Source organism: Paramormyrops kingsleyae, chromosome 14, assembly GCF_048594095.1.
Source record: "Paramormyrops kingsleyae isolate MSU_618 chromosome 14, PKINGS_0.4, whole genome shotgun sequence".
Lineage (NCBI taxonomy): Eukaryota > Metazoa > Chordata > Actinopteri > Osteoglossiformes > Mormyridae > Paramormyrops > Paramormyrops kingsleyae.
This window is the reverse complement of record NC_132810.1, coordinates 14420804-14444585: the sequence shown is the minus strand read 5'-3', so window position 1 is coordinate 14444585 and position 23782 is coordinate 14420804. Positions and strand designations below refer to the sequence as shown.

Sequence of the window (23782 nt, the reverse complement as noted above, 5' to 3'; positions counted from 1 at the left end):
ACAGATTTAAATTGATTGCCTGTAATGGCCTTTTGTGAGACTGCAACAGCTTCCCGTTCAAGGGGGGATTTAACAAAACCAATTAATTTACACGGCTCGCTCTCTCCCTCTGTCTGCGCCCCCCCCCAACCCCCCAACCCCCCAACCCCGCAGCAGCAGAGGTGCCCGCTGCGGACTGCTGGTCACTCTACAACCTCCGGTGTCTGTAATTTTCTGAGCTGAGTGCAGTACTATGTGTGGCCACTGGAGGCCACCAATGTAATGTAGAGTGACAAAGACCACGAAAGCCGCTATCAGTCCAATAAGGTGGCTCCAGTTAACTGTGACGTAACCCTGAAGCCTGGTTTAAGGTTTCAGGCAGGTTGATCTTCTGAACGGTCAGAATTCTGTCAGCATGCTGGTCTTCAAACAGGAGACCGTGTATGGGGTACAGCTTCACCATCATCACAAGCAATGAGTAACTAGTGCTGCCAAATTGACGGAATCAGTATATATGTGTAATTGTATGTATGTGGGGATGTGTAGCCTATATATTACATTGTGGGGCCCAAATGTCCCCAAATGTTTTTTTGACCTTGTAAGGACCATTTTTTGGGCCCCACAAGGGGAAACTCAATTTTGTAAAAATCTGTGACTGCAATCAAAAAACGAAAAGTGCCGAAGGTCTTAGTTAGTTTGGTTACTTATGGTTATGGTTAAGGTTAGGGCTGAGCGGTGGTTAAGGGTGTCATTGTAGGGATTAGGGTTATGGCCATAAACATGAAAGGACAGTTCGCACAAAGATATGATTACAAACGTGTGTGTGTGTGTGTGTGGATGGAAGGTAAGGGGGTGAGTTGCATCAATTAAAAGCTCCCCACGCTTCGCTGTATCCGAAGGTGCCATGTTAAACACTTAACTAAACTATAATAAACGAACGACCGATACATCTTGCATCAGGATTTAGCTCTTAGCTGCGTCTCAGTTAGAAGGGGATGTATCTTCCTCGGGTAGGGTCCCTTTAAGAGGACGGAGGCCGGGCGGACCCCCGCCACGGCTGGAAGGCGAGGTGAAGGTCACACTTTCGCTCACAATCTGATTACCCACCACTAATTCCTAACTCATTTTCTTCTCAATCTCTGGGCAAATATTATCCGAACTAGAGGTAATGTGACATTTCAGAAGGGCACATTAAAATCGCTAAATACATTTTCATTAATTACATCGAGGGCAACTGTTTGCCCATGATTAAAACAGATGTCTTCCATTTCCCCGAGAAAGGAAAGGCAATCATTTCCGTGAAGGCATTTTCTGTAAATAACAACATAGAAGCTGAGAGTGAAAATTGCAGCGGACGGGAATCAATCGGGTAAACACTGACAGAAAGGTTGAAAATTAGCTGCAGGTAGATGCAATATTAATAATTTAAAATATTATGTGGGAAGTCTGAGCAACGAGGAAAGGAGAGTGTAGCCAAGAGCACCGAGGACGGTAAAAGGCGCAGTTATATATTCGGATAAGTGGTTTATATGTATATGTATGCAAAATACAGTTTAAAAAATAATGAATAATGATTGCTCCACAACGTCAGATTCAGCAAGCTCCCTCAGCACCAAAACGCTCTCGCAGAAAGATCACATGAGCCTCACAGACATTTACAGCGGAGTCTCTGCTGCGAGAACAGGCTTAGGGCTTTGATGTAAATGGCGCTTATCCAGTTTATCCGGTTTGAGGCTCTGTGATCCGGAGCCAGTCCGGTCATTCCAGCCGGGTCACATCCATGCGCGGCTGTCGGCCAAGTTCGCTTGAGTGCGCCTTGTCTCTAAACTCTTGGCTTAATAGGTACCTGACGTTTTCTCCTTGCCGTGGCGACGTCTACTAAGACCCTGACGTTACAGACTTTATTACTGAGATAAAGACGCGGTTTACTCCAGGCTCCCATAAACCAGACCAGTCAGTTTTGTCATTTGTGTCTCATTAATCTGCATATGTATTTTCATAATAAGGTTAATAGCCATTAAACTTACTGGACTATATGAGCTGTATGTATTATAACATTAATACCATTATCGTTTGCATTTTACGGAATAAATCTTCCAACGTTCCTGTGGAGTAGTTTAAGTAACAAAAATCCCTTTCGCAAGGTTATGTTTCTCTGAAAACACTCAAAGACACGTGATTTCGCGACTTCTCTGCGCAGTTTAAATCAGCGTATACCCTCGCTCGCCAGAAGGGGGCGCCATAAGATCCAGTTTCACACACCAGTATATTGGATCAGCACAGCTTTTATCCCCTGAAATCTGCGTTTAATGCCAGTGATTAGATTAAACTTCAGTTCAGTTCAAATCAATTTTATTTGTATAGCACATTTTCAATACATTACATTGTGTTTTACATTATCCCTGCCCTAAGCCCCTAGAAAACAAGCCATAGGTGACAGGAGGAAGGAACCAGACTCAAAGGGGAAGCTTACCCTCCAGGGAGTGGCAGAGGAAGCCCTAACCCTAACCAGACTCAAAGGGGGAACCCGTCCTCCAGGGGGCAGCAGAGGAAGCCCAAACTAACCAGACTCAAAGGGGGAGCCCATCCTCCAGGGGGCAGCAGAGGAAGCCCTAACCCTAACCAGACTCAAAGGGGGAGCCCATCCTCCAGGGGGCAGCAGAGGAAGCCCTAATCCTAATCAGACTCAAAGGGGGAGCTTATCCTCCAGGGAGCGGCAGAGGAAGCCCTAACCCTAACCAGACTCAAAGGGGGAGCCCATCCTCCAGGGGGCGACAGAGGAAGCCCTAACCCTAACCAGACTCAAAGGGGGAGCCCATCCTCCAGGGGGCGACAGAGGAAGCCCTAACCCTAACCAGACTCAAAGGGGGAGCCCATCCTCCAGGGGGCGACAGAGGAAGCCCTAACCCTAACCAGACTCAAAGGGGGAGCCCATCCTCCAGGGGGCGACAGAGGAAGCCCTAACCCTAACCAGACTCAAAGGGGGAGCCCATCCTCCAGGGGGCGACAGAGGAAGCCCTAACCCTAACCAGACTCAAAGGGGGAGCCCATCCTCCAGGGGCAGCAGAGGAAACCCTAACCAGACCAGTGGTACAGCAGCCGGCATACAGATGAGATGGAAAGGCGTCTTTCCTGCCCACCATGGAACAAATTGATTTAGATATGCAAAGTAAAAAACAAATGATAATATTTTATGATGTATGTGTCTTACACTGAAGTCCTAATGATGCAATATAGAGTAAATGGCCCTTAGAAACATTGCTACTTGTTGGGGTAACCGTTGTTGTACCTTTCTGCTGTTCAAGCTGAAGGGGATCCATTAAAAGTGCAGCTGTAAACAAGGTAAAATGCAAGTATGTGTTGTTCACCATGTTTTTACTTTAAGAGCAGTGTAACCAGTTTGTAGATTTTGAAATCTCAGATCTGTCTCTGGGATGCTGATCTGTGACCTCTTTGACCTGTGACCTCTTTGACCTGTGACTGTGACCTCTCTCTCCCGCAAGCCCATCCTAGCAGCTTATGTACCCCTTCTGCATGCAAGACTGTGTTTTTTTGTCTCCATAGAGTTTATCACCCTTGCACCCCTGGATCTGAAAAAAATGCCTTCCCTAGTCTCCTTAGACGAGGGCTTGGACAAAGGAAAGGGAGATACAAATTCTTAAAGGGTTCATGTGGGTACAGAAGGGGGCAGTGTTGTTACATGATAGGAAGCAGGATGAACAGCAAAGAGAGCAGCCTTTTAAAGGAAGATGTACAAGTCTCCTAAGGAGGAGGCAGAATGCGTGGGGAGTGTCTGTCTGTCTGTAGCAGCACAGGCCATGAAGCGCGGGGAGTGCCTGTCTGTCTGTAGCAGCACAGGCCATGAAGCGCGGGGAGTGCCTGTCTGTCTGTAGCAGCACAGGCATGTCGGCCAAGCCATGAAGCGTGTTCACCAGGATGGTCAAAAAAATTAAATTCATGAGACATGACCTCCCCAGCTCTAATTTTGTTTGTCTGCCCACTGTTAGGTTATGATAAAATACATACTTTACATAATTTACAGATGAAAATGGGCCTGTTGCCTTTGCATATGCATCATAAAGCTTCATCAGTATGCAAATCCCGGACTCTATCCGCTGATGTGCTATTCTTGTGTGCTGCCAAATTCCTAGGACTTTGCACATGGCCAGATGAGCTGCTTCTTTCAAAGCAGCATGTTTGTCAATGTGGAAATTCATCATAAGCCATTGGTTGGAAGATCTGGGCAGTTCATCAGTCCCCTTCCCTAACAGCCATCGTTCAGCACTGCTTCTAGTCTTTGCTATTCTTCTTAGTTTGCCAAACAGTTTATGCCCTAAAATGTGTAAAACCCCTGTTTTCAGTTGCCTGTTTATCACTGTTCTTACCTTCTTCTTTGCAGTATAGTATTAGTATTTGTTATTATTCTCCTAACAATATGTAACGCCCTCCTCGCCATCTGACCCTCCCTCTAACGAGCCACACCTGTTACACGTCTGTCTTGCCTCTCTTTCCTGCCCCTGGGTGATTCACTCCAGCTGCCTTTTGTTTTGCTCCCTCGTATAAAAGTGCTTCCCAGTCCTGCTATTAATGTCAATCCTGTCTGTGGCCCATCTTGTCAGCTGTGTTCTGTACTCCCAGTTTTGATCTGCCATGATCCTGTTCCTTTCTGTTAGGTCTTTTGGTTGAAATAAACCCCGTTTCTTTGTTCCATCTTCTGCTCCCATGTGGGCCAGACCATGAAGCGTGCTCCCCGTCGGAATGTGGCTAACACACTGTTACTTGTAGCCCACCTGCAAATCTGTAAGTAGTAATTGACTGGACAAAGAGGCAACATCTGTCTGCTGCTGGCAAATGATTATGAAGCAACTGACTCCTCCCTGTTTCCAGCATATTCTGGCAAGTTTTGACTGATAGGTGCACAGCACAGGAAGGCACGCAGGTGGACTGCACAGCACAGGAAGGCACGCAGGCGGACTGCACAGCACAGGAAGGCATGCAGGCGGACTGCACAGCACAGAAAAGCATGCAAGTAGACCGCCAGGGACTTATGCGTGTGTGTGCGTGCATGTGGAATATGTATATATTACACTGTGAGGACCAAATATGATTAAAAAAAAAACTTTATTTTAACATTTATGGGGACCATCAAAAAACTTAATTCCAAAAGTCTGGTGCTAGGTTTGGTTATTTATGGTTAAGGTTGGGGCTGAGTAGGGGTTAAGGTTGTCATTGTAGGGATTTGGGTTATACCCATACAAACGTGTGTGTGTGTGTGTGTGTGTGTGTGTGTGTGTGTGTGTGTGTGTGTGTGTGTGTGTGCTCGCGCACATGCTCTGAGATACCCCCTCCCCCCATTACCCTGACCAGGGTAAGTGATGGGAAAAACAGATGGACGAATTCTGTTATACGAAATACTATAACCTGAAGAAACTGAAGGAGGCAGCACTGAGCAACGCACACGTGACAACAGGTATGACACACGTGCCAAAGTGCGTCCAGTTAAGCGCGTAATGTGGCCATAGCTCAGCACAATAGTTATGATGGTATCCATGGAGACAGAGCCATTCCTTATCCCAATGGAAAGTTTTTGTCATTACTTTGCGTGAAGGCTGATGCCCACGTTAGCCGTCCCGGCTTAAGAGAGCCCTCTGAGGCTCACAGGGGCTTCGGTGTCCCCTTCCTGGCATCTCTGTGCCCTTCTGACGTCACCGTGAGGCTCTCCGGACAGAGGGACGGCCTGACGTCAGCCTAACCAAAGAATGACTGATGAAAGTATCAAAGGTCAGATCATGTCAGTTTTATTGGTCAGGATTTTGTGTTAATATACACATATTTACGGCAATTACTGCAAACTCAAGTATCCAGTCATGCTGCGATGCACTACTGGGCGGCATTCACAGTGGATGTTCTGGTAAATTCTCTGTGCCCTGGGAAGCCGTGAGGTATTGATGTTAATTATTCTTCTCCATATCTCCATTGTGACCTCTGCCCGGTTCCTCCCTGTGGGAGGTGAAACACGTAGGTCACCGCGAGGAGGTATCCCCAGAGGTGTCCCTGCAGGGATTCCCGCACCCCATACTTTTGGCCTTCAGGGAAGCCAAGCGGTATTTTAATATTTGTACCTGTGGCTGTGCTCAGACCAGAGGGTAGCTGGAGGCTGTGGCGATGCCACACTGGTTCTGCTTATTCCTGGACATCTTGATGTAGCCTTTGTCACCCCATGCGAGACCCCAGCTGAAAGCCACACACACACGCCCATGTGAATCAGCGTTTCTAAAGCCCTGCATCTGGGCACACAGCCCCTATATCAGCCTGTGAGGTCATTACTCCACTTTAAACAGTCACTGATTAATGACTGGGGACTGTGTGGCATTGGGTCAAAGGTCACCACTGCTGTCTTTGGGTAAAGTGACAGTAAATCAGTGTAATTACGCTAACGGAGGGACCGGAGCCACCAGCCTCTACCTGTTCTTCACCAGCCAGTAGTCTTGGCCGTCTTCGGTTCCGTAGCCGACCGCCAGCACGCCGTGGTCCAAGTCACTGCTACTACATTCGGGCTCGTTGTATATGCCTGCAGGGGGCGGTATGAGAGGACACGCTCGTCGTGTATGCCCGTGGGGGGTGATATGGGAGAGGGGTGGAGGGAGTCTTCTGTCAGCCCATGACACTCTCACCTGAGTTGTACAGCTGGAAGGAGACGTGACCGGCATCGATGGCCACAGAAATAGGTCCCACGGTGGCGACAGCTTCCTGCAGTGCGGCCTCATCGCCTTCGGGGACGTCCACATAGCCCGAGCACGTCGCTCCGATGGCATCCGGCTTGAATCGGCACTTCCCATCCTGGGTGGGGGGATTGAGGGGTTACTACTCCTGTTTATTGTCCTGGGAGAGCCGGACGGGGTAGGGAGGGAGGGGGCACTTGCCATGGCCTCGTAAGGGTACGCCTCCTCGGTGTCAATACCCCCGTTGTCCTTGATGTACTTAAAGGCATTGTCCATCAGCCCCCCGCCACAGCCGAAGTTGCCATAATCACCGGAGCAGTCTACCAGCTGCTGCTCGCTGAGGGACACCAACTTCTGGGTCTTCCTGAAGGTCTGGCCTTCCAGAGAGCCAGTCTGGGGGTGGGGTGTACGCTGTCAGAGGCAGCCAAACACCCCCCACTCACACCCACCGCCTTCACGCCCCATCTCACCGCGCTGAAGGCCCAGCAGGAGCCGCACTGTTTCTGGTCCTTGACCTCGGTGACGTAGCCCTTGGTCCTCCAGTCGACCTCGCTGGGGAGACCCAGGCCCCCCACCTGCCGCAGAAAGGAGCTGCCCTTTCGCCCCAGGGTGGCGTTGAAGTAGCCCAGACAGCCACTGAAGGCAGTGCGCCGGTACTCCTGGTTGTCCTGCAGGGTGAGGTGGGGTCAGCCCCTCACTTTTGGGCTCTCTCTGACATATAACCCCCCCGGTACCTGCCCCGCCACCCACAGTGGGCTGTTGGGCCCTGCAGCCCAGCCCCCAGAGCCCTACCATGTCAGAGAAGAAGGTCATGCCCAGCCGGTAGCTCTTCAGGCCCTGGTCAGCCAGCATGTTGTGCACGATGACCAGCTTGCGGTTGGACAGCCAGGTCAGCCTCCGCTGGGCCTCCTCAGCAGGGGAGTCATACACCTTTCCTGGGGGGGGGTAGCCAAGTTACATCCCAACACTAACCCTCCCAGGAGAAGAGCGCCTCTTTGGTCAGCCCTTCAGCCAATCACGACCGGGCCGGCGGATCGAACCAGTGTATCTCAGGGTGTCTCTGTTTTAGGGTGAATGTTCATCAGGTAAAGCTGGCTTGTGCTGAAGCCAGGAAATGCTCCTTTCTATTGCTCATTATTTACTGCTTCAGTTATTAGTTGTTATCGCTACCTGGATTCCCAGGGGTCGGGGTGAACTTTGCAGCCTGCCACCACTTTGCTGTCAGCATTGGGCTGTATGTGTTTGACATTAACATCATAAAAAAGGTCTAAGAAGCACGAGAGGCAGATGAATATTCATGTTTCCCTGGCTGTTTACCTCCGTGATGCCGCCTGCCACTCAGCACTCGCTACCCAGTGTCACAAGCAAAGGCATGGAAAGAGCAGCTCTGCCCACAGCAGCCGGCCTGCGAAGCACGGCTGCGTGTGTCAGAGTGATATAAACGCCGGTGCCTGTGAGTGAGCCCGGCGTGACGGTCGGTAAACGCCGGCGCCTGTGAGTGAGCCCGGCGTGACGGTCGGTAAACGCCGGCGCCTGTGAGTGAGCCCGGCGTGACGGTCGGTAAACGCCGGCGCCTGTGAGTGAGCCCGGCGTGACGGTCGGTAAACGCCGGCGCCTGTGAGTGAGCCCGGCGTGACGGTCGGTAAACGCCGGCGCCTGTGAGTGAGCCCGGCGTGACGGTCGGTAAACGCCGGTGCCTGTGAGTGAGCCCGGCGTGACGGTCGGTAAACGCCGGTGCCTGTGAGTGAGCCCGGCGTGACGGTCGGTAAACACCGGTGCCTGTGAGTGAGCCCGGCGTGACGGTCGGTAAACGCCGGTGCCTGTGAGTGAGCCCAAAGTGATACAAGGCAGGCAGACATGGCCATGAGCATGACCACGGCCCAGACGCTGGCACCGACAAAGACGCAAGCAAGGATATGGGTACATTTGTGTTTCTCAGTCAAATAGGAGCAAACTTCTAAACCACACAGGGAAATCTGCTTGTCTTTAACGCCTATTCCTTCCTTACCCCAAACCACACAGAGAGGCTCCCAAACAGAGGCAGCTCACTGCTCTCTCAGGTAACATGCTCATAGACTTCAGAAGACAAGGGTCTCACCAAACTGCAGCTTCCAGGCGTGGAACTCCAGGTCCTCCAAGGAGAGGCTGGCAGCGTAGGATGCCCCCCAGAGGGCGAGAGCCACGATCAGCACCTTCATCTCGGGCAGGGCGTGTGTGTGCGGCACGTGTGAGCGAGTCGGCGGCTGTCAGAGCGATCTACACGCTGCCAGGACCTGGGGCATGAAGCAGAGGGCGGCGTTAACGTGGCCGCGGAGGAGCCGGGTCTCTTTATGGCAGACTGCTGGTCAGGCGGTGCTCGTAAATCCATAAACATAGGGGGGTAGCGTGTGAGGCGGGGGAGTCTTTTATTATTCAAGTTTGAAAGTTTCTGTAGGAGAATTGAGACTGCAGGTCATGGGGGAGGGTGTTTCCCTATAAGACACACTTCCTCTTTAAAATGAAATTAAGTTCCCACAAGTGACTAAACACTAACAGATTACACTCCTGTATATGTGCTGGACTCAAACCTGGATCAGCATGGCCAGATTCCACCAGAACCCAGGAGGCCTTGACCTGCCATTGCCGTCCCACCCCCACTGGTCCCAGGCCCCCGGCCCCCACCCTCCCTGCCACACTGACATGTCGGCTGCTTCTCCAAACTGCCTTGGACCAGCCGTTACAGGCTGAGCCTATCAGCCCTAAATGTGGGCTTTCTGCTACCGATTGTAGACTCTCTGTCTCAGAGGGGTTTGGGTTAGGTTTACCCTGATTAGGTGGGGGGACACTTGGTTGAGCTGTGGTCTGAATGCTGGAGGCTTACATTCATCATGTGGAGGATTAGCTCTTGTTTTTCATTGTGGGTGGGGGGGGGGGGGGCAGCTTGCGTCACGCACTCCAACGCCTCTGTAACCCTCAGCGGGTTTCCTGTCTCCGATCTCACCAGGGAGCCGCTCTCTCCTTTCCTAGAACATGCCGCTGTTTCTGCAGTTGTGTACTTAGACACTTTCCACAGATGACACGCCAAAATCAAAAAGAGGCTTGCATGGCAACATCTGCTTTTGCCCCCTGTTTCCCTGTGTGCCTACCACACCTTTGCTGGTTAAAAGCCATATGGGATGATTTTGTGTTCAGTGATGTCACTAGCCCAGGGTTGGACCTGCAAAACCTGTTTGAAAAAACAAGTGTCATTGTCATCCAACCAGTAAACATCACATGTCCGGGCTGAGGTATTGGAGGCAGCCTGCGGATGTTAAAAATCGACTCGATTCCCTGTTGCTGACACACACTCTCAAGTTTATTTGACATCTGACTTGTTTTTGACATGGTTTCTGAGAAGCCACAGCATGCCCTGCTTTACTGGCAGGCAGATGCACTTTCGCTCACTATTCAGAAAATGCTTCCTGGTGCTGTGACGGTCAGTAAACGCTGATGCCTGTGAGTGAGCCCAGCGTGACGGTCGGTAAACGCTGGTGCCTGTGAGTGAGCCCGGCGTGACGGTCAGTAAATGCTGGTGCCTGTGAGTGAGCCCAGCGTGACGGTCGGTAAACGCTGATGCCTGTGAGTGAGCCCAGCGTGACGGTCAGTAAATGCTGGTGCCTGTGAGTGAGCCCAGCGTGACGGTCGGTAAACGCTGGTGCCTGTGAGTGAGCCCAGCGTGACGGTCGGTAAACGCTGGTGCCTGTGAGTGAGTCCGACGTGAGGGTCTGTAAATACAGGTGCCTGTGAGTGAGTCCGGCGTGAGGGTCTGTAAATACAGGTGCCTGTGAGTGAGCCCGACGTGAGGGTCTGTAAATACAGGTGCCTGTGAGTGAGTCCGGCGTGAGGGTCTGTAAATACAGGTGCCTGTGAGTGAGTCCGGTGTGAGGGTCTGTAAATACAGGTGCCTGTGAGTGAGCCCGACTTGAGGGTCTGTAAATACAGGTGCCTGGGAGTGAGCCTGACGTGAGGGTCTGTAAATACAGGTGCCTGTGAGTGAGTCCGGTGTGAGGGTCTGTAAATACAGGTGCCTGTGAGTGAGCCCGACGTGAGGGTCTGTAAATACAGGTGCCTGTGAGTGAGTCCGGTGTGAGGGTCTGTAAATACAGGTGCCTGTGAGTGAGTCCGGTGTGAGGGTCTGTAAATACAGGTGCCTGTGAGTGAGTCCGGTGTGAGGGTCTGTCAATACAGGTGCCTGTGAGTGAGTCCGGTGTGAGGGTCTGTAAATACAGGTGCCTGTGAGTGAGCCCGACGTGAGGTTCTGTCAATACAGGTGCCTGTGAGTGAGTCCGGTGTGAGGGTCTGTAAATACAGGTGCCTGTGAGTGAGCCCGACGTGAGGGTCTGTAAATACAGGTGCCTGTGAGTGAGTCCGGCGTGAGGGTCTGTAAATACAGGTGCCTGTGAGTGAGCCCGACGCGAGGGTCTGTAAATACAGGTGCCTGTGAGTGAGCCCGACGTGAGGGTCTGTAAATACAGGTGCCTGTGAGTGAGTCCGGCGTGAGGGTCTGTAAATACAGGTGCCTGTGAGTGAGCCCGACGCGAGGGTCTGTAAATACAGGTGCCTGTGAGTGAGCCCGACGCGAGGGTCTGTAAATACAGGTGCCTGTGAGTGAGTCCGGTGTGAGGGTCTGTAAATACAGGTACTTGTGAGTGAGTCCGGTGTGAGGGTCTGTAAATACAGGTGCTTGTGAGTGAGCCCAGCCAGTGACAGTTGGACACCAGCAGCTTCGCAAATCGTGAGGTCCTTGTGGATCTGAGTGCACACTGGTGGTAGAGTGGGGAGGCACATCTACTGAATGATTGGCTGGCTGGCGAGGCAGTGGGTGGTGACACTGAGCTGGAGGCCCCTACACTGCTGGGGGGGGGGGGGGCAGTAATTCACATTCCATGTGCTACATCAAACACTAAAGGTTCTTAATTGTTTATATATCCAGAGGATTTTACCAAAAAGTTTTGCCAGAATATTTTCAAATCAAAGCACATACACTGAGAACTTTATTCTCACCAAACACTGTAAGACCTCCTATCCCAGTGGATATCCTACTGGATGAACTGGAAAGTATGCCTATGCTACTTGCTCGGGTATTACACCACTGCTTATTCCCGATGCACGTGGCACAGGATATCAGCAGAAGAGCCAGGGGATCATAACCAGCGAAATCACACCCCCAGATGAGTTGAATGAGTTCTATGCTCGATTTGAGGCCCTCAGCACCAACTGACAGGGCAGGATTCCGCCCACAGAGGACATGCTGAACACACCACTGTCTGTGTCCTCGGCGGAGGTGTGCATGGCTCTGAGGAGAACGAACCCCCAGAAGGCAGCTGGCCCAGGCGGCGTCCCAGGGCATGCGCCTGCATGGCTCTGAGGAGAACGAACCCCCAGAAGGCAGCTGGCCCAGGCGGCGTCCCAGGGCATGCGCCTGCATGGCTCTGAGGAGAACGAACCCCCAGAAGGCAGCTGGCCCAGGGTTCACTCATCGGAGCTGGCTGACGTGCCACGGTCTTTACTTACCGTTGTGTACAAGGATACGGCAAAGTGAGAATTTCATTGCGTAGTCTGAACATTGTGTTTTTACTATCTATATGACAATGAACTACTTGAACTTGAACTCAATTTTCAAATGTATTTATAAAGCACATTTGAAACGGCAGCAGCTGACCAAAGTGATGTACAGATAAGAAACAGTACAATCGTATACATAAAACAATAAAAACTACAGCTACAAGAACAGATCACACATCTTGTACATTGTTAAAAGCCAGTAGTAGTAAATAGGTGTTCAGATGTGATGAAGATGCAGTCAGTGTTGGGGCACATATGACATTTAAAGGTATGGTCACGCTTGCGTGCGCCAGGCAGAGGCCGGCCACCCACATTCTGCACAACTGAAGGCAGGAAATGGATTTTGGTGAAACTCCTGTGTATAATGAGGTACAGTAGTGGTAGATTTCACATGAAACTTACACGTAATGGTGCAAACAGCATGATTTCAGTTTTATTGTCATGTAGTATGAGAAAGTTTTGCGACATCCATTGTTTAATATTGTTTTAGCAGTCGACTAAGTGCTTCACTCAGTTTGCAGTTTTTTTTTATCAAAGGAAAGATAAATATAGGTATCATCTGCGTAACAATGAAACAAAACGCCGTGTTTCTCAAACGTAATGTACAAACAGAGCCGGGCCTAAAACGGACCCCTGGGGAACCCCGAAAGTAAGAGAGGCAATGCTGTATGAAATGCTATGGCCAGTGGTTTCAAAGTCTCATTGTGTTCAGTACCTCACCTTAACCCTCAAAGCAGCAGTAACCCTAACCTCACCCTAACCCTAACAATACCTCAAGGTAGAGTCTGGAGCTTGATGGATTCATGGTGGTTAACAATTTGGGCCTTTGGCTGATTTGAGTTGGGAAGTAACACATCAAGAGCTCATCTTCTAAGTGGAGAAGTAGAGATCCAGCATGCATGGATGTCCTAAAAAACAAAAGTCAGCATGCCCAGGAGTGTGGTTCTGAGATGATTCTCCAGGTTCTGAGATGAACCTTTGGGCTCTGAGATAAACCTCCAGGACCTCCACGTTCAGGCCATGGCTGGAAGTATGCGGAAGTTTTGGTTTCTGTGTGAGCAGTGTCTCTCTCAGCGTGTTAAACCGAGGTGGCACCCTACTTGAAGATCTGAGTCACATCACATGGGCTGTTGCATGGCTCCCCCAGATGGAAAACTGTAGAGTTTCTGGAACCTTCCATGATTCAGCCCTGTGAACCCCCGCAGTCTCATCAATGGTGACACACCTCACCGTGTGTGGGCCAGATGCTCAGCCTCATTGTCCACAGAACAAAATCAGAAAACAGCACTTACTTTCTGACTTTAAGAGCCATAAACATCTCAGTGTTTTGCCTTATCTGGGAATTCCATAAGGTGAGTTTTCAGCCTGTTTGGAAAATGGTCACAATCCTGTGAGCAAATGGGAGCAGAACCATGAAACGGAGGATTGTGAGAATCCTAGAGGGAGATGCTGCAAAGGTCTGCCGGTCATCTGATCGCACTTCAGCTGTATAAACTGCCAGTAAACCATCATGTGAATTAACAGCACTTTAGCTCATATGATTTACTGGCAGCAGAAATGAACAAACTGATTGGCCCTGCTATGCACGGTCATGTGATTAGTCACGCAGAGTCGCCTGTTGTGTTGCGTGCAGCACTGACTTGGTCACAGGATGGGTATTGAGGCTGTATAACGGTGCAAAGAGCATCAAGCGCTAAATGGTTTGCATTTTCTTCGTTGTCACCTCTTTACAACTTTGCTTAACCCAGCAGTCCTCGCTGTCCTGTCTCGCTGGGGGGTGGGGTCCACGTCTTTGCGCTGTCCCTCCAGCTGCACACCTGGGCTAGGTAATCAGCTCAGGTGGGGGTGGGTGGGAGCTGAGGCATGGGCTGGCTCAGCCATGAACCTCAAGGTAATAAAACCAACTGCCATTCAAGATCCCCCCACCCTGGCCAAAGGGATCAAATGGCAGCCTTCAGGTCACATGACCCCCAAAGGTCACATGATCTCCACTAGCCTTTATTTTCATTTGCAGAACTCATCTCAGCAAACGGGGGGCATAAAGTCATGCCCTCTTGTTTGTTTGCTTTTGAAAATCTCACATTCTGGGCGATGGTGGTGCAGGAGGTAGTGCTACCGTTCGGCAACCGGAGGGTTGCAGGTTCGAGCCTCGGGTCCTCCTGACTCCATCGAAGTGTCCTTGAGCAAGACACTGAACCCCAAATTGCTCCCGGTGAGCTGGTTGGCGCCTTGCATGGCAGCCTCTGCCACTGGTGTGTGAATGTGTGTGTGGATGGTGAATGTGAGGCATAACTGTAAAGCACTTTGGTACTCGTAAGAGTAGTAAAAAGCACTATATAAATGCAGTCCATTTACCATTTACATGTACCGTTAACCTGGTTAAATACTGACCTGTGGTCAATGCTTGTACATTTAAGGAGGCACCAGCAGAGGGCGCTTCCCCTCTAATGTGCCACACTACTCCATCTTCCTCTGGGAATGCAATGACATGCAGATCGGCTGGCTGGCACCTCTATTACAACCTGGATTGTGTGTGTGACAGATGGGCCTCCTACCCAGCATGGGATAGGCTCCAGGCCCCTCTCATGACCCTGTCCAAGGTAAGTGGTTGGAAGGTGGATGGGTGGGTGGATGGATGGGTGGATGGGTCCAGTATTTATTTTAAAATGATTCACCTCAAAATGAGAGTCAAGTACCTGCATAACCCTCCACACAGACATCTGTGCTGAGCTAAAATGTTACTTTAGGCTGGACACAGTAAGTGACAGACATACCGAAAGAAGAACTGCAAGTGAGTAATGATTCACCCCCCCCCCCCCCCATCTTCTAAAACCGCCTAACCAATCAATCAGAGATCTGAAAATGCAAAGGCACGGACGTATGGACACCCCAGGTTAATCGCAGATAAATGACGAACTCTAAGGACATGTAGCTCCCTCCCACAGACAACCCCCCCCCACCCCGAACCGGTGCTCCACACTTCCCAGAATAATAGCCTGGAGAACACTGGGTCGTCGGCCATGCGGGGGGTCCTGCACAGATTTGTTGTCAGGTTGCTGGGTGTCATTATCACTGGGGGGGGGGGGGGCTCAAGAACAACATGGCAGTCAACATGGTGGGGGGGGGGCTAAGCTGTGGTCTGTGACATGCAGGAATGCACCAGAGGGTACCCTTACCTCATCCCTGTAGCCCCCCCCCCTCGGATTTAGCAGGGCCACGGAGGACGGATCAGACACAGGAAGCGGAATGCAGGACGCTGCTAGGGCTCTTTTTAAGAGCTTAAGGGGTAGGCGGAACCTGAGTGACGGTAGTGTGCTGCAGAGCGGTGGCCAGGAGGTGGCGACACTGAGGCTGAGTAGGATATCTCTGAGAGCGAGTGTGACATGGTGTTTGGACCTTTACCTTGGCAGACATCCAGCCTGTAAAAATAGCCACTTCTCCATGATGTCACCACAATGTAAGATCAGAGTGACCTGCCTGCTCAGGGCTTCAGGGGTCTGAACAAACAAACCCCCCCCCCCCCCCCCAACACCCCCAAGTGTTTATGCGTGCGTGTGCGTTTTCACCACGACCCTGCGCCTCTCACCATGCTCAGTGACCCTGCGAGCCGCAGACCGCTCGGAGCGGCAGGCCCCGCCGTGACCTTTGACCCCTGACCCAGAGATAGGTGCTACAGAAGGCCGGTTTGCACAGAAAGGGACTGCTGGTGTGCGTGCCTAGGCGGGGGGGCATAGCCAAGCTGGGGCCATTGATGGGGGTATGTGCAGGGGCATACCCGAGAGGGGGAGGCGGAGGGGGGGGTAGAACCCCGGGGGCATTGGCGGGGGGTGGGTGGGGGGGCATAGCCAAGCAATGATGTAACTCGTGTTTATTTCGAGCCTGTGGGAGAGGCGGGCCGCATGCAGGGACATTCACACGCACTCTCTTATTTTTACCTGCTGGCCCCCTGTCCGTCGTCTGTCACGTGGACCCCCCCGCCCCCCCGTCTCGCCTCCTTTCCCAAGTTTGGTCAGTTTGTGCCAGGAGGTGACAGCCATGTCAGGTGACGCCCCCCCCCCCGCCAGCCACTGCGCACACGCATAAGTGTCCATGTTCCGCTGCCCCAGCAGAGACAAATGACCCAGGACAGCTGCTCGTAGATGGGGCGAAACAGCGGGTGTGGCACATAGAGCAAGGCATGCTGGGAGCTCTGGTGTTGCTGGGGAGGAACGGGCAAGATAGAGAGAGAGGGGAGGGGAGAGGGGGAGTAGGTCAGGGTCACTGATACTTAGAACTGTGGGAGCATGTATTACTGTAGCTTATTACCCCCCCACCCCCCCCAGCAGCTGTTCATCGTGCCCCTGCCCCCCTACGTTGCATCATCGGCACCATGATCACCCTGGAGGGGTGGCCATTTGAGCTGGAAACACCCCAGGGAGGAAAATATGTGTAAATAGGCGATACTGAGTTTTAACACAGCCAGAGTAATTAGGCTGAGGCCCCACATTCCAGGGCGGCTGGGGGGGATTTCAGAGTCCTGCAGAAACGCTCGGGGGGGCGGACGTTCTCAAACATGCTGTACAAGACAAAGCAAAGAGCCGCCTGTCTTCTACAGGAATGCCTGTCAGCGGTCCGCCCGATGATCCCGTGCCACATACTCCGGAACGTTCTCATCCGTTTCCTTTACAACTCCAGCAGAAGTGCTTCTCCCTTTGGCTGCACTTCGGCCACCTGGATTCGGGCCGGCAGTGGTGTCTCTGTCCAGCACACTGTATCTTTCCAGAACATCCATCCTGTGTCTGCCCCTGCACATCAGAGGGATTCCGGCTCATTCCACACCTATGACTGGAATTCGGCAAACATGCCCCATAATTCTCTGCGGTGGTCTAGAATGTTCACCCCCTTCCTGTAATATTCTCTTAAACCGCATGGCTGGAGTGCCTCAGCGGCTCTGACAGGTTTACACACCGATGAGTATTTCAGACCCTCGCACAGCCCACATGCCCCCTGCCTGATACGGGCCTTTCCTCTCCATCCCGACAGGCGCTGGATATCCCTCATGGATATCCCTGTTTTTCCAGTTTATACTCGACACAAAGGTGTGAAAACTGTCAGTGCAGTGCTCCACTGTCAGACACCTTCTCCTGGACCTCGGGGTCCCCCGGCAGCCCGCTGCAGTGCAGTAACATGGCCGCCTGCGTTCGGACGGGCAGCTTCCTGTCGACAGGCAGACACGCAGCCCCGCGTCTGAGATGCTGTAAGTCAGACAGGCAGGCACACATTTGCCAGTCATGCGGTAACAGATGTCGGCAGTGGTCCGCACCGAGGGGGGTCGGCGAGGAGGCGGGGGTGGGGTTGAGCACTAAAGAGATCTCCTCAGGCTGCAGTGCAGGCACTCGTGTTGCTGCTACGCAGACGGCACACCGGGGGGGGGGGCACGTCCGGCACTCCTGATCTCTCTCGTCCCCCATTTCTGCAGCTGCCACGCTGCCTCCGTGCCGCCGCGTTGCGCGGCTGGGATGTCCCGCTCCTCCGCAGAGGGTGCTCCTGGCAGCCCGCACTTTGCTATTGGACGTTTCCTGGTAGGGAGCAGCGGATCAGGAGGTCACACACAGGCACTGCGGGGTCTGGGGTGAGGAGCCCAGGCTGCAGACATCCAATCATTCCCCAAGTCCTTTCCTATATTTCCATTGTGACGGAGAGCGGGGACGCCGTCAGTGACCGCAGTTTGGCAGAGTGCCGTGGGTTAGACGCAGATCTTCAGAAGATGCCCTCAGTTATGGCAGCTGCAGCCCACCAAGGGCACTGAAGCTCCCAGCAGAGAGCCACCAGAGCCACACAGCTCCTGCTAGCGGCGGCTGCTCTACCCAGCATGCAGAAGGGGTGCGAAGCCGCTTCAGGGACCGACTCCGGGTCCAAGTCTGCGTCCGGGGCTGCTTCTGTTTACCCAGTGCCTCATGGGGAGGAGGACGAGCAGAAGGAGAAGCGAGAGGAGCCGGAGGCGGAGTACCTGAGCTCCCGCTGCATCCTCTTCACCTACTACCGCGGGGACATTAGCAGCGTGGTGGACGAGCACTTCTCCAGGGCACTTAGCGCCTACATGGAGGGAGAGAGCAAGAGGCACAACGCAGCTGTCAGGGCAGGTGAGGGGCGAGGCCACGGGAGGGCCGGGGGCGTTAGCACACTGCTGGGCAGATTAGAAGTGTGTAAGAACAGTTAGAAGGGCAGAGGGAAGGGTATGGATGCAGCAGAACTGAACACGATGCAGCAGGACTAAGTGGGATTGAACAGTATGCAGAGGGATTGAGAGGGATGGGACAAGACTGAGTGAGATAGAACAAGATGAAGCAGGTTTGAGCGGGATGGAGTAGGATGCAACAAAACAGCAGGATTGAATGGGATTGAGAGTGACAGAGCAGGATGAAGTGGGATTGAGTGGGATTGAGCAGAATGAAGCAGGACTGAGTGGAATTGAGCAGGATGAAGCGGGATTGAGTGGGATTGAGCAGAATGAAGCGGGATTGAGAGGGATTAAGCAGCATTGAGCAAGATGAAGTAGGATTGAGTGAGATTAATGTAGTGAAGCATATGATCAGGCTTATAAACACCCAGCATGAGCTGTGCACAGAACCAACAGAGCTATTGTATTACAGAGGCTCTGAAAATGGCAGCATGACCCTCCTACAAGCGACAGAATGTAACAATCTGCTTTTCGCATCTTTAGCCTGTGTGTGTGTGTGTGTGTGTGTGTGTGTGTGTGTGTGTGTGTGTGTGTGTATGTGTGTATGTGTCTGTGGAGCGGAGCCCCCACCCTTGTTTAATTGCTACATCTTCATCAAGGGGCTGAGGGGAGCTTCCTGCCTGACGACTGATGCTATGTTTGAATGTGCTGGTAAGCGCAGGGGCCCGCGGGGGCACGTGTTCCGGGGGGGCTGCCCAGTCCGGCCCCTGATTTACGAGCAGCCTGTTTGATCCACACGGCAGAACCGGTGTCTCTTTTCAGAGGAATTCTAAATATAAAAAGCAGCAGCTAACAGAATGCAATGGGCTCCTGACATTTTAACAAGGCCAGGGGGCCCATTGAAAACAACAGGTGGGGGGCAGAGGCTGGCGGGACCTGGGGTGGGGGGGGCTGACACAACAGTGAGAGATGTCACTACAACAAGTGATTTAGGGCAAAGCTAGGCCACCTTTGCCAAGCCGACAGGGCAGCTGGCCTTATAGAGGGGTGATCACGGCCTCTTGTGATGGCTCAGGGAAGACTCCCAGAATGAGGCATGCAGGAATGCCTCTCGGGGGATCGACGGGGCCGTGGGGCTGCTCTCCACGCCTCTCGGGGGATCGACGGGGCCGCGGGGCCGCTCTCCGTGCCTCTCGGGGGATCGACAGGGCCACCGGGCCGCTCTCCGCGCCTCTCGGGGGATCGACGGGGCCGCGGGGCCGCTCTCCGTGCCTCTCGGGGGATGGACGGGGCCGCTGTTCTTTTTCCAGTCCAACTCTAACCTGGCATTGTGTCCTGCCCCTCTCTCCCCCCACAGACCACCCCACCCTGAGCGGTCGCCGTAACTTCCCTCCATCCTTCTGGGACAGTAACTACCCCTCCGCACACAGCCGTCTCCCCCCCGAGGGAGCCGCCCCATACCCAGTGGATCCTTACTCCCCCAGCCTGCACCCTGGTCTGCCCCATCCACACCCGCACCCCCACCCCGCCGAGACATGGGGCTACGCCCAGGGTCAGACATTCACTCCAGCTCAGTCTCTGCACGAACTTTACACCCCCGCGGGCCTGGAGCCCCACTACAGCCCCCTGCTTATGCCTGCTATACGGCCTGCTCACCTGCCCACCCTGGCTGCACACTATGATGTTGGCAAGCTCGATGGCGCCCCCTCCTGGCCGGGCCTCCTGCAGCCGGGAGACATGGCCCAGACACTGGCTCTGAACATGGATCCAGGTGCCCACACCCCGACGGGACTGAATCACAATGATTTGTTCATATTTTATAACACATTATTTAATAATTTAAAACATCACTTTTCAACATTCACAAGTCCTCAGTGAATGCCCTGCTGACAGGGTTAATTAAGTAATATAAATCAAATAGCTTTACGCTCAGAAAATGCTCAGAAAAATGAACTGCAAATATATAAAACAGACAATGTGTGTCACACTTTATTATTAGTGTGTCATGTTGCAGTATTGTATTTTTAACGTAAATGACAATGCAAAGACGACCACTTCCATATTTCTATGCACATAACTTTACATACATGTAATTAGCATGTTGTCTTTCACAGAACATGTGTGATGGCTCGCTTCCCTCTGTCATGTTCTGATGCAGGTCTGCAGCACCATAAGAAGCGGAAGGAGCTGTACTGGTTCTAACCGCCGGCATCACAGGTCGCTGTGAAAGGCGGCCGAGACACACGGTCTCTCTCACCCCGGAGACAGAAAGTAAACATGTCTCACGTGGGGAGGGGCCTTGTCTGACGGGGCCCGCCAGCGCACTTGCGCTTTTGCCGCTGCTGGAAAGCAGACAGACTCTTGGTCCCACCAGGGGACAGCATGGGCAGCAGGCAGCGGATGGAGGGTGTCCTGCCTCGAACCCTGACCGGCCGCATGGTGACCTCAGCGACACATTCACACTGCACTCAGTGATGGTCGAGAAATGAGGCTGCTTTTGCTGCTGCTGTTTGAGCGCTTTACTTATCTATTTATTTCCGTTTATGTATGACGCAAGCTCTGTTTGGATAACAACGATAAGCTGCAGCACTTCCTGGCTATTATGATCTGCTGAATAACCAGCCAGCACTGAGATACATATGAGCGTTAACATTTTTCAGAAACACTAAAGAATATGATGTACGGATGGATGTCGGTTTGGCGGCTCAGCAGGCGGCCCTGGGGGTGGGGGGGGGTGCGCACCCTGAGAATTGGGCCCCACCCTTAGGGCGGAGTAGGGTGGGCCCGGCCAGTAAGGAGTTCATCCATCCCAGCTAATCTCAGAATGCTCTAAACCAGCCAAAGCTTTTTAAAATCAGACTTCAGACCGGTGCATCCTCTGGCTCTCAGCCTCCCTTCCAGACCCTCCTGTTTCCCCATCTTGCTGCTCCAGTCACCACACACATATCTGACGGTTGGAAAAGGCTGCATTTCTCACCTCTGCTTGAGATCCTCTTTGGATCTGAGCTATCAGCTGACCAATGAGCCTAGTGACATGTGAAGCATGTATCTACCTGTTGCAGAGTTATAGATGTGTTTCAGTTCATATTCCTGCTCTGTGTTCCATAAAATAGGCTAATAAACAGAACAGACTTGCGCTGATATATGTATTGTCCCCAACACCAGCACAGCTGTCAAACCAAGAGCTCCCATGTGTGAATGCACCAAGTCCTTGGTGAACGCCTCTGTTCGCTGGTATTCATGAAGGTGTCCGCATTGCAGTTTACCTGCGTTTCCTCTTCATTCACTTCATCTTCCTGCGTCTCCGTCAAATAAGCCCTTCTCTGCTACTACAGGCAGCACCAGGCATCACGATCTGCCGAAACAAGTAGTGAGACTCGGCTTTAGGAGGGAGCTGCAGTCTCAGAAGAGGCGGCCTGAGGTGAACCGTAACGCCCAGACACACGGAGGATGCGCAGGGGGCTGTGGGCAGCACGATGGACTAGGGCACCCGGGTAGCGACTGAATGCTGGATCCTGGGTCTGAGGGACAGAAAAGCCCCCAACAAGGCACTATATTATAAACTATCACGTGGTCTGATTACCATCTGAAACATATCAATATATTGCAATAATTGCAGACAAGAGTATGTCTCGTCACCTTTCCGCTCAAGGTGGATTATAACGACTCCAAAGTAACTATCCCATTCATTCATTCGCCAGGTATTTGCGTTTGTTTTGCATTTAGTTTTTCTGAATATGGGAAGAGAAATTACGCACTTTACACATTCATTTATGGAGATGTGTTTTCACGTGCGCGAAATCTGTTACGCCATATTGGGCTATTCTGCAGTTATGCTTGTTCGGTTTTGGATGTATAGTTTTCAATGTACCGTTTTCATTTAAATTATCGTTCATAATAATAAAGTGTTAATAAATTGTTGTAGGACCGTCTGAGGACTTCAGTTCTGTTTTCATGTTTACATTTATGTGGTTTCCATTGCAGAGATCACAGTCTTTAGTTATGTATAATATAATTATATCGTAGATCATTATTTAAGTTGTAGTTTCTGTTTCTTTTCTAAGTTTAATAATGGTAGCTTGGTATGAACTGCAGAAACAGTCAGTCAGGTTTCTTGCTTTCTAAGGATAGAATGGGGAAATTCTCTTTGCCCCACCTTGCCCTCCATACAGGTGAGCGCTAGCTTGGAGTCACAGTGAAGGGGTAGCCAGTTTGTGGTGCCCAGGGAGCTGGGGGGTAACGACCTCACCACACACAGCCCCCTACAGATGCAGTACATCATGGGACCCAAATTTCTAGCATAGCATTTATATTAGCAGATGTACAAGATGATACTAAAGAATCTGATGAAGTATGAAGTACCTGTGGGACTGTAATTAGATGAGGTTTTCAAGCCTAGTCCACGTCTGCGCTCTGAATTAGCGATTTAATTACAGTCCGCTGTTTGAGCCAAATAAAAGCTTAAATGGCGCCACCATGTGGTCGATCTATGTCATGAAATACATACCTATGCCAGACAGATGCGTTTTTGTTGGTGGGAAAACGTGGCCTTACCGAAATGCGGCAAAGCTAGTTATTACTGTCGCTGCAAGAACTTCTGTAAATGCATCATTGTACAGACAGATAAAAAACAAATAAAACAGCAAATAAAAACACTTTATAGTGCAATTTAATGTAAATAATGTGGGTTACACTGTAAAGTCATTTTCTGAATGTTCATGGCAGATGAGAATGAGAATCCTTTTATTCAACATGTACAAGGAATTTGTTTTAATGGAGGCACCATAGGTATCGTTAGGTCCAATCACTCAGGGATAATACAGCATAGAGTGAATAAGACCAGGCCTACAAAGTACAGTGGGTGACTAACTATGGAAAAGAGCCTTAGGGACAGTGAGCTTCTCATGTTTAGGAGTGCAGGGGCTGGGGTGAGAAGCTCTTCAGGTGGCTGTTTGAGACTTAATTGTTTTTGTTTTATTACCTGTGAAGCGCATTTGACATCTGTTCTCGAACGGTGCTATGTAAATAAACTGCAGTACTTACATGACACATAAACGCAGTCTTATGATTAATCTGTGAACATTGATTGAACCCCCATATAGTTCAGTTTTGTGTGATTAGAAGCCAGTGATAGTGATCCTTAATGCATCATTCTTGTGCCTAGCCCATCTTGCTCTCTTTGAGACACAGAGGCTCACACTGCAGGGTCAGCCAGCATGCAGTGCATCTGTAGCCATCAGGGATATTTGCTTGCAGGGTAGTTGCCCAGTGCGGCTCTGAGGTCCCAAGGTGAGGCTTTGTCAGGGGGCAGGAATACCTTGATATAGACCTGAGCATT

General features: G+C 51.6%; 2 protein-coding genes and 1 long non-coding RNA gene across 3 annotated transcripts; 2 read left to right on the top strand and 1 right to left on the bottom strand.

Annotated features, from left to right (window-relative positions):
* Positions 1-200: 200 nt before the first annotated feature.
* On the top strand, positions 201-15201 carry LOC111859631 (uncharacterized). Its single transcript, XR_011982607.1, has 5 exons — positions 201-4779; positions 4867-5004; positions 5347-5449; positions 5588-5760; positions 14702-15201. It is a non-coding gene; the product is annotated as an uncharacterized lncRNA (long non-coding RNA).
* ctsl.1 (cathepsin L.1) lies at positions 5762-9119 on the bottom strand. The gene is made up of 8 exons (XM_023842471.2): positions 8800-9119; positions 7494-7636; positions 7172-7369; positions 6903-7094; positions 6654-6819; positions 6445-6550; positions 6102-6213; positions 5762-5979 (listed from the first exon to the last, which is right to left on the bottom strand). The coding sequence occupies exons 1-7, from the start codon at positions 8897-8899 to the stop codon at positions 6114-6116; spliced, it is 1005 nt and encodes a 334-aa protein (XP_023698239.1). The 5' UTR covers positions 8900-9119; the 3' UTR covers positions 5762-5979; positions 6102-6113.
* Positions 15202-17628: 2427 nt separating the features above from the next.
* vgll2b (vestigial-like family member 2b) lies at positions 17629-22376 on the top strand. Its single transcript, XM_023842472.2, has 3 exons — positions 17629-18406; positions 19802-20215; positions 20603-22376. The coding sequence occupies exons 1-3, from the start codon at positions 18136-18138 to the stop codon at positions 20644-20646; spliced, it is 729 nt and encodes a 242-aa protein (XP_023698240.1). The 5' UTR covers positions 17629-18135; the 3' UTR covers positions 20647-22376.
* The last annotated feature ends 1406 nt before the right edge of the window (positions 22377-23782 follow it).

Bases quoted from the DNA above. Each gene is read 5' to 3' on its own strand.
- ctsl.1 (XM_023842471.2), bottom strand. From the start codon at position 8,899: ATGAAGGTGCTGATCGTGGCTCTCGCCCTCTGGGGGGCATCCTACGCT. The intron at 7,370-7,493 runs GTAGGGCTCTGG...CTCACCCTGCAG, and splicing joins TGACCTTCTTCTCTGACATG to GACAACCAGGAGTACCGGCG. The intron at 6,551-6,653 runs GTGAGAGTGTCA...CGCCCCCTGCAG, and splicing joins CTTCCAGCTGTACAACTCAG to GCATATACAACGAGCCCGAA.
- vgll2b (XM_023842472.2), top strand. From the start codon at position 18,136: ATGCAGAAGGGGTGCGAAGCCGCTTCAGGGACCGACTCCGGGTCCAAG. The intron at 18,407-19,801 runs GTGAGGGGCGAG...CTCCCCCCACAG, and splicing joins CAACGCAGCTGTCAGGGCAG to ACCACCCCACCCTGAGCGGT. The intron at 20,216-20,602 runs GTGCCCACACCC...GTTCTGATGCAG, and splicing joins GGCTCTGAACATGGATCCAG to GTCTGCAGCACCATAAGAAG.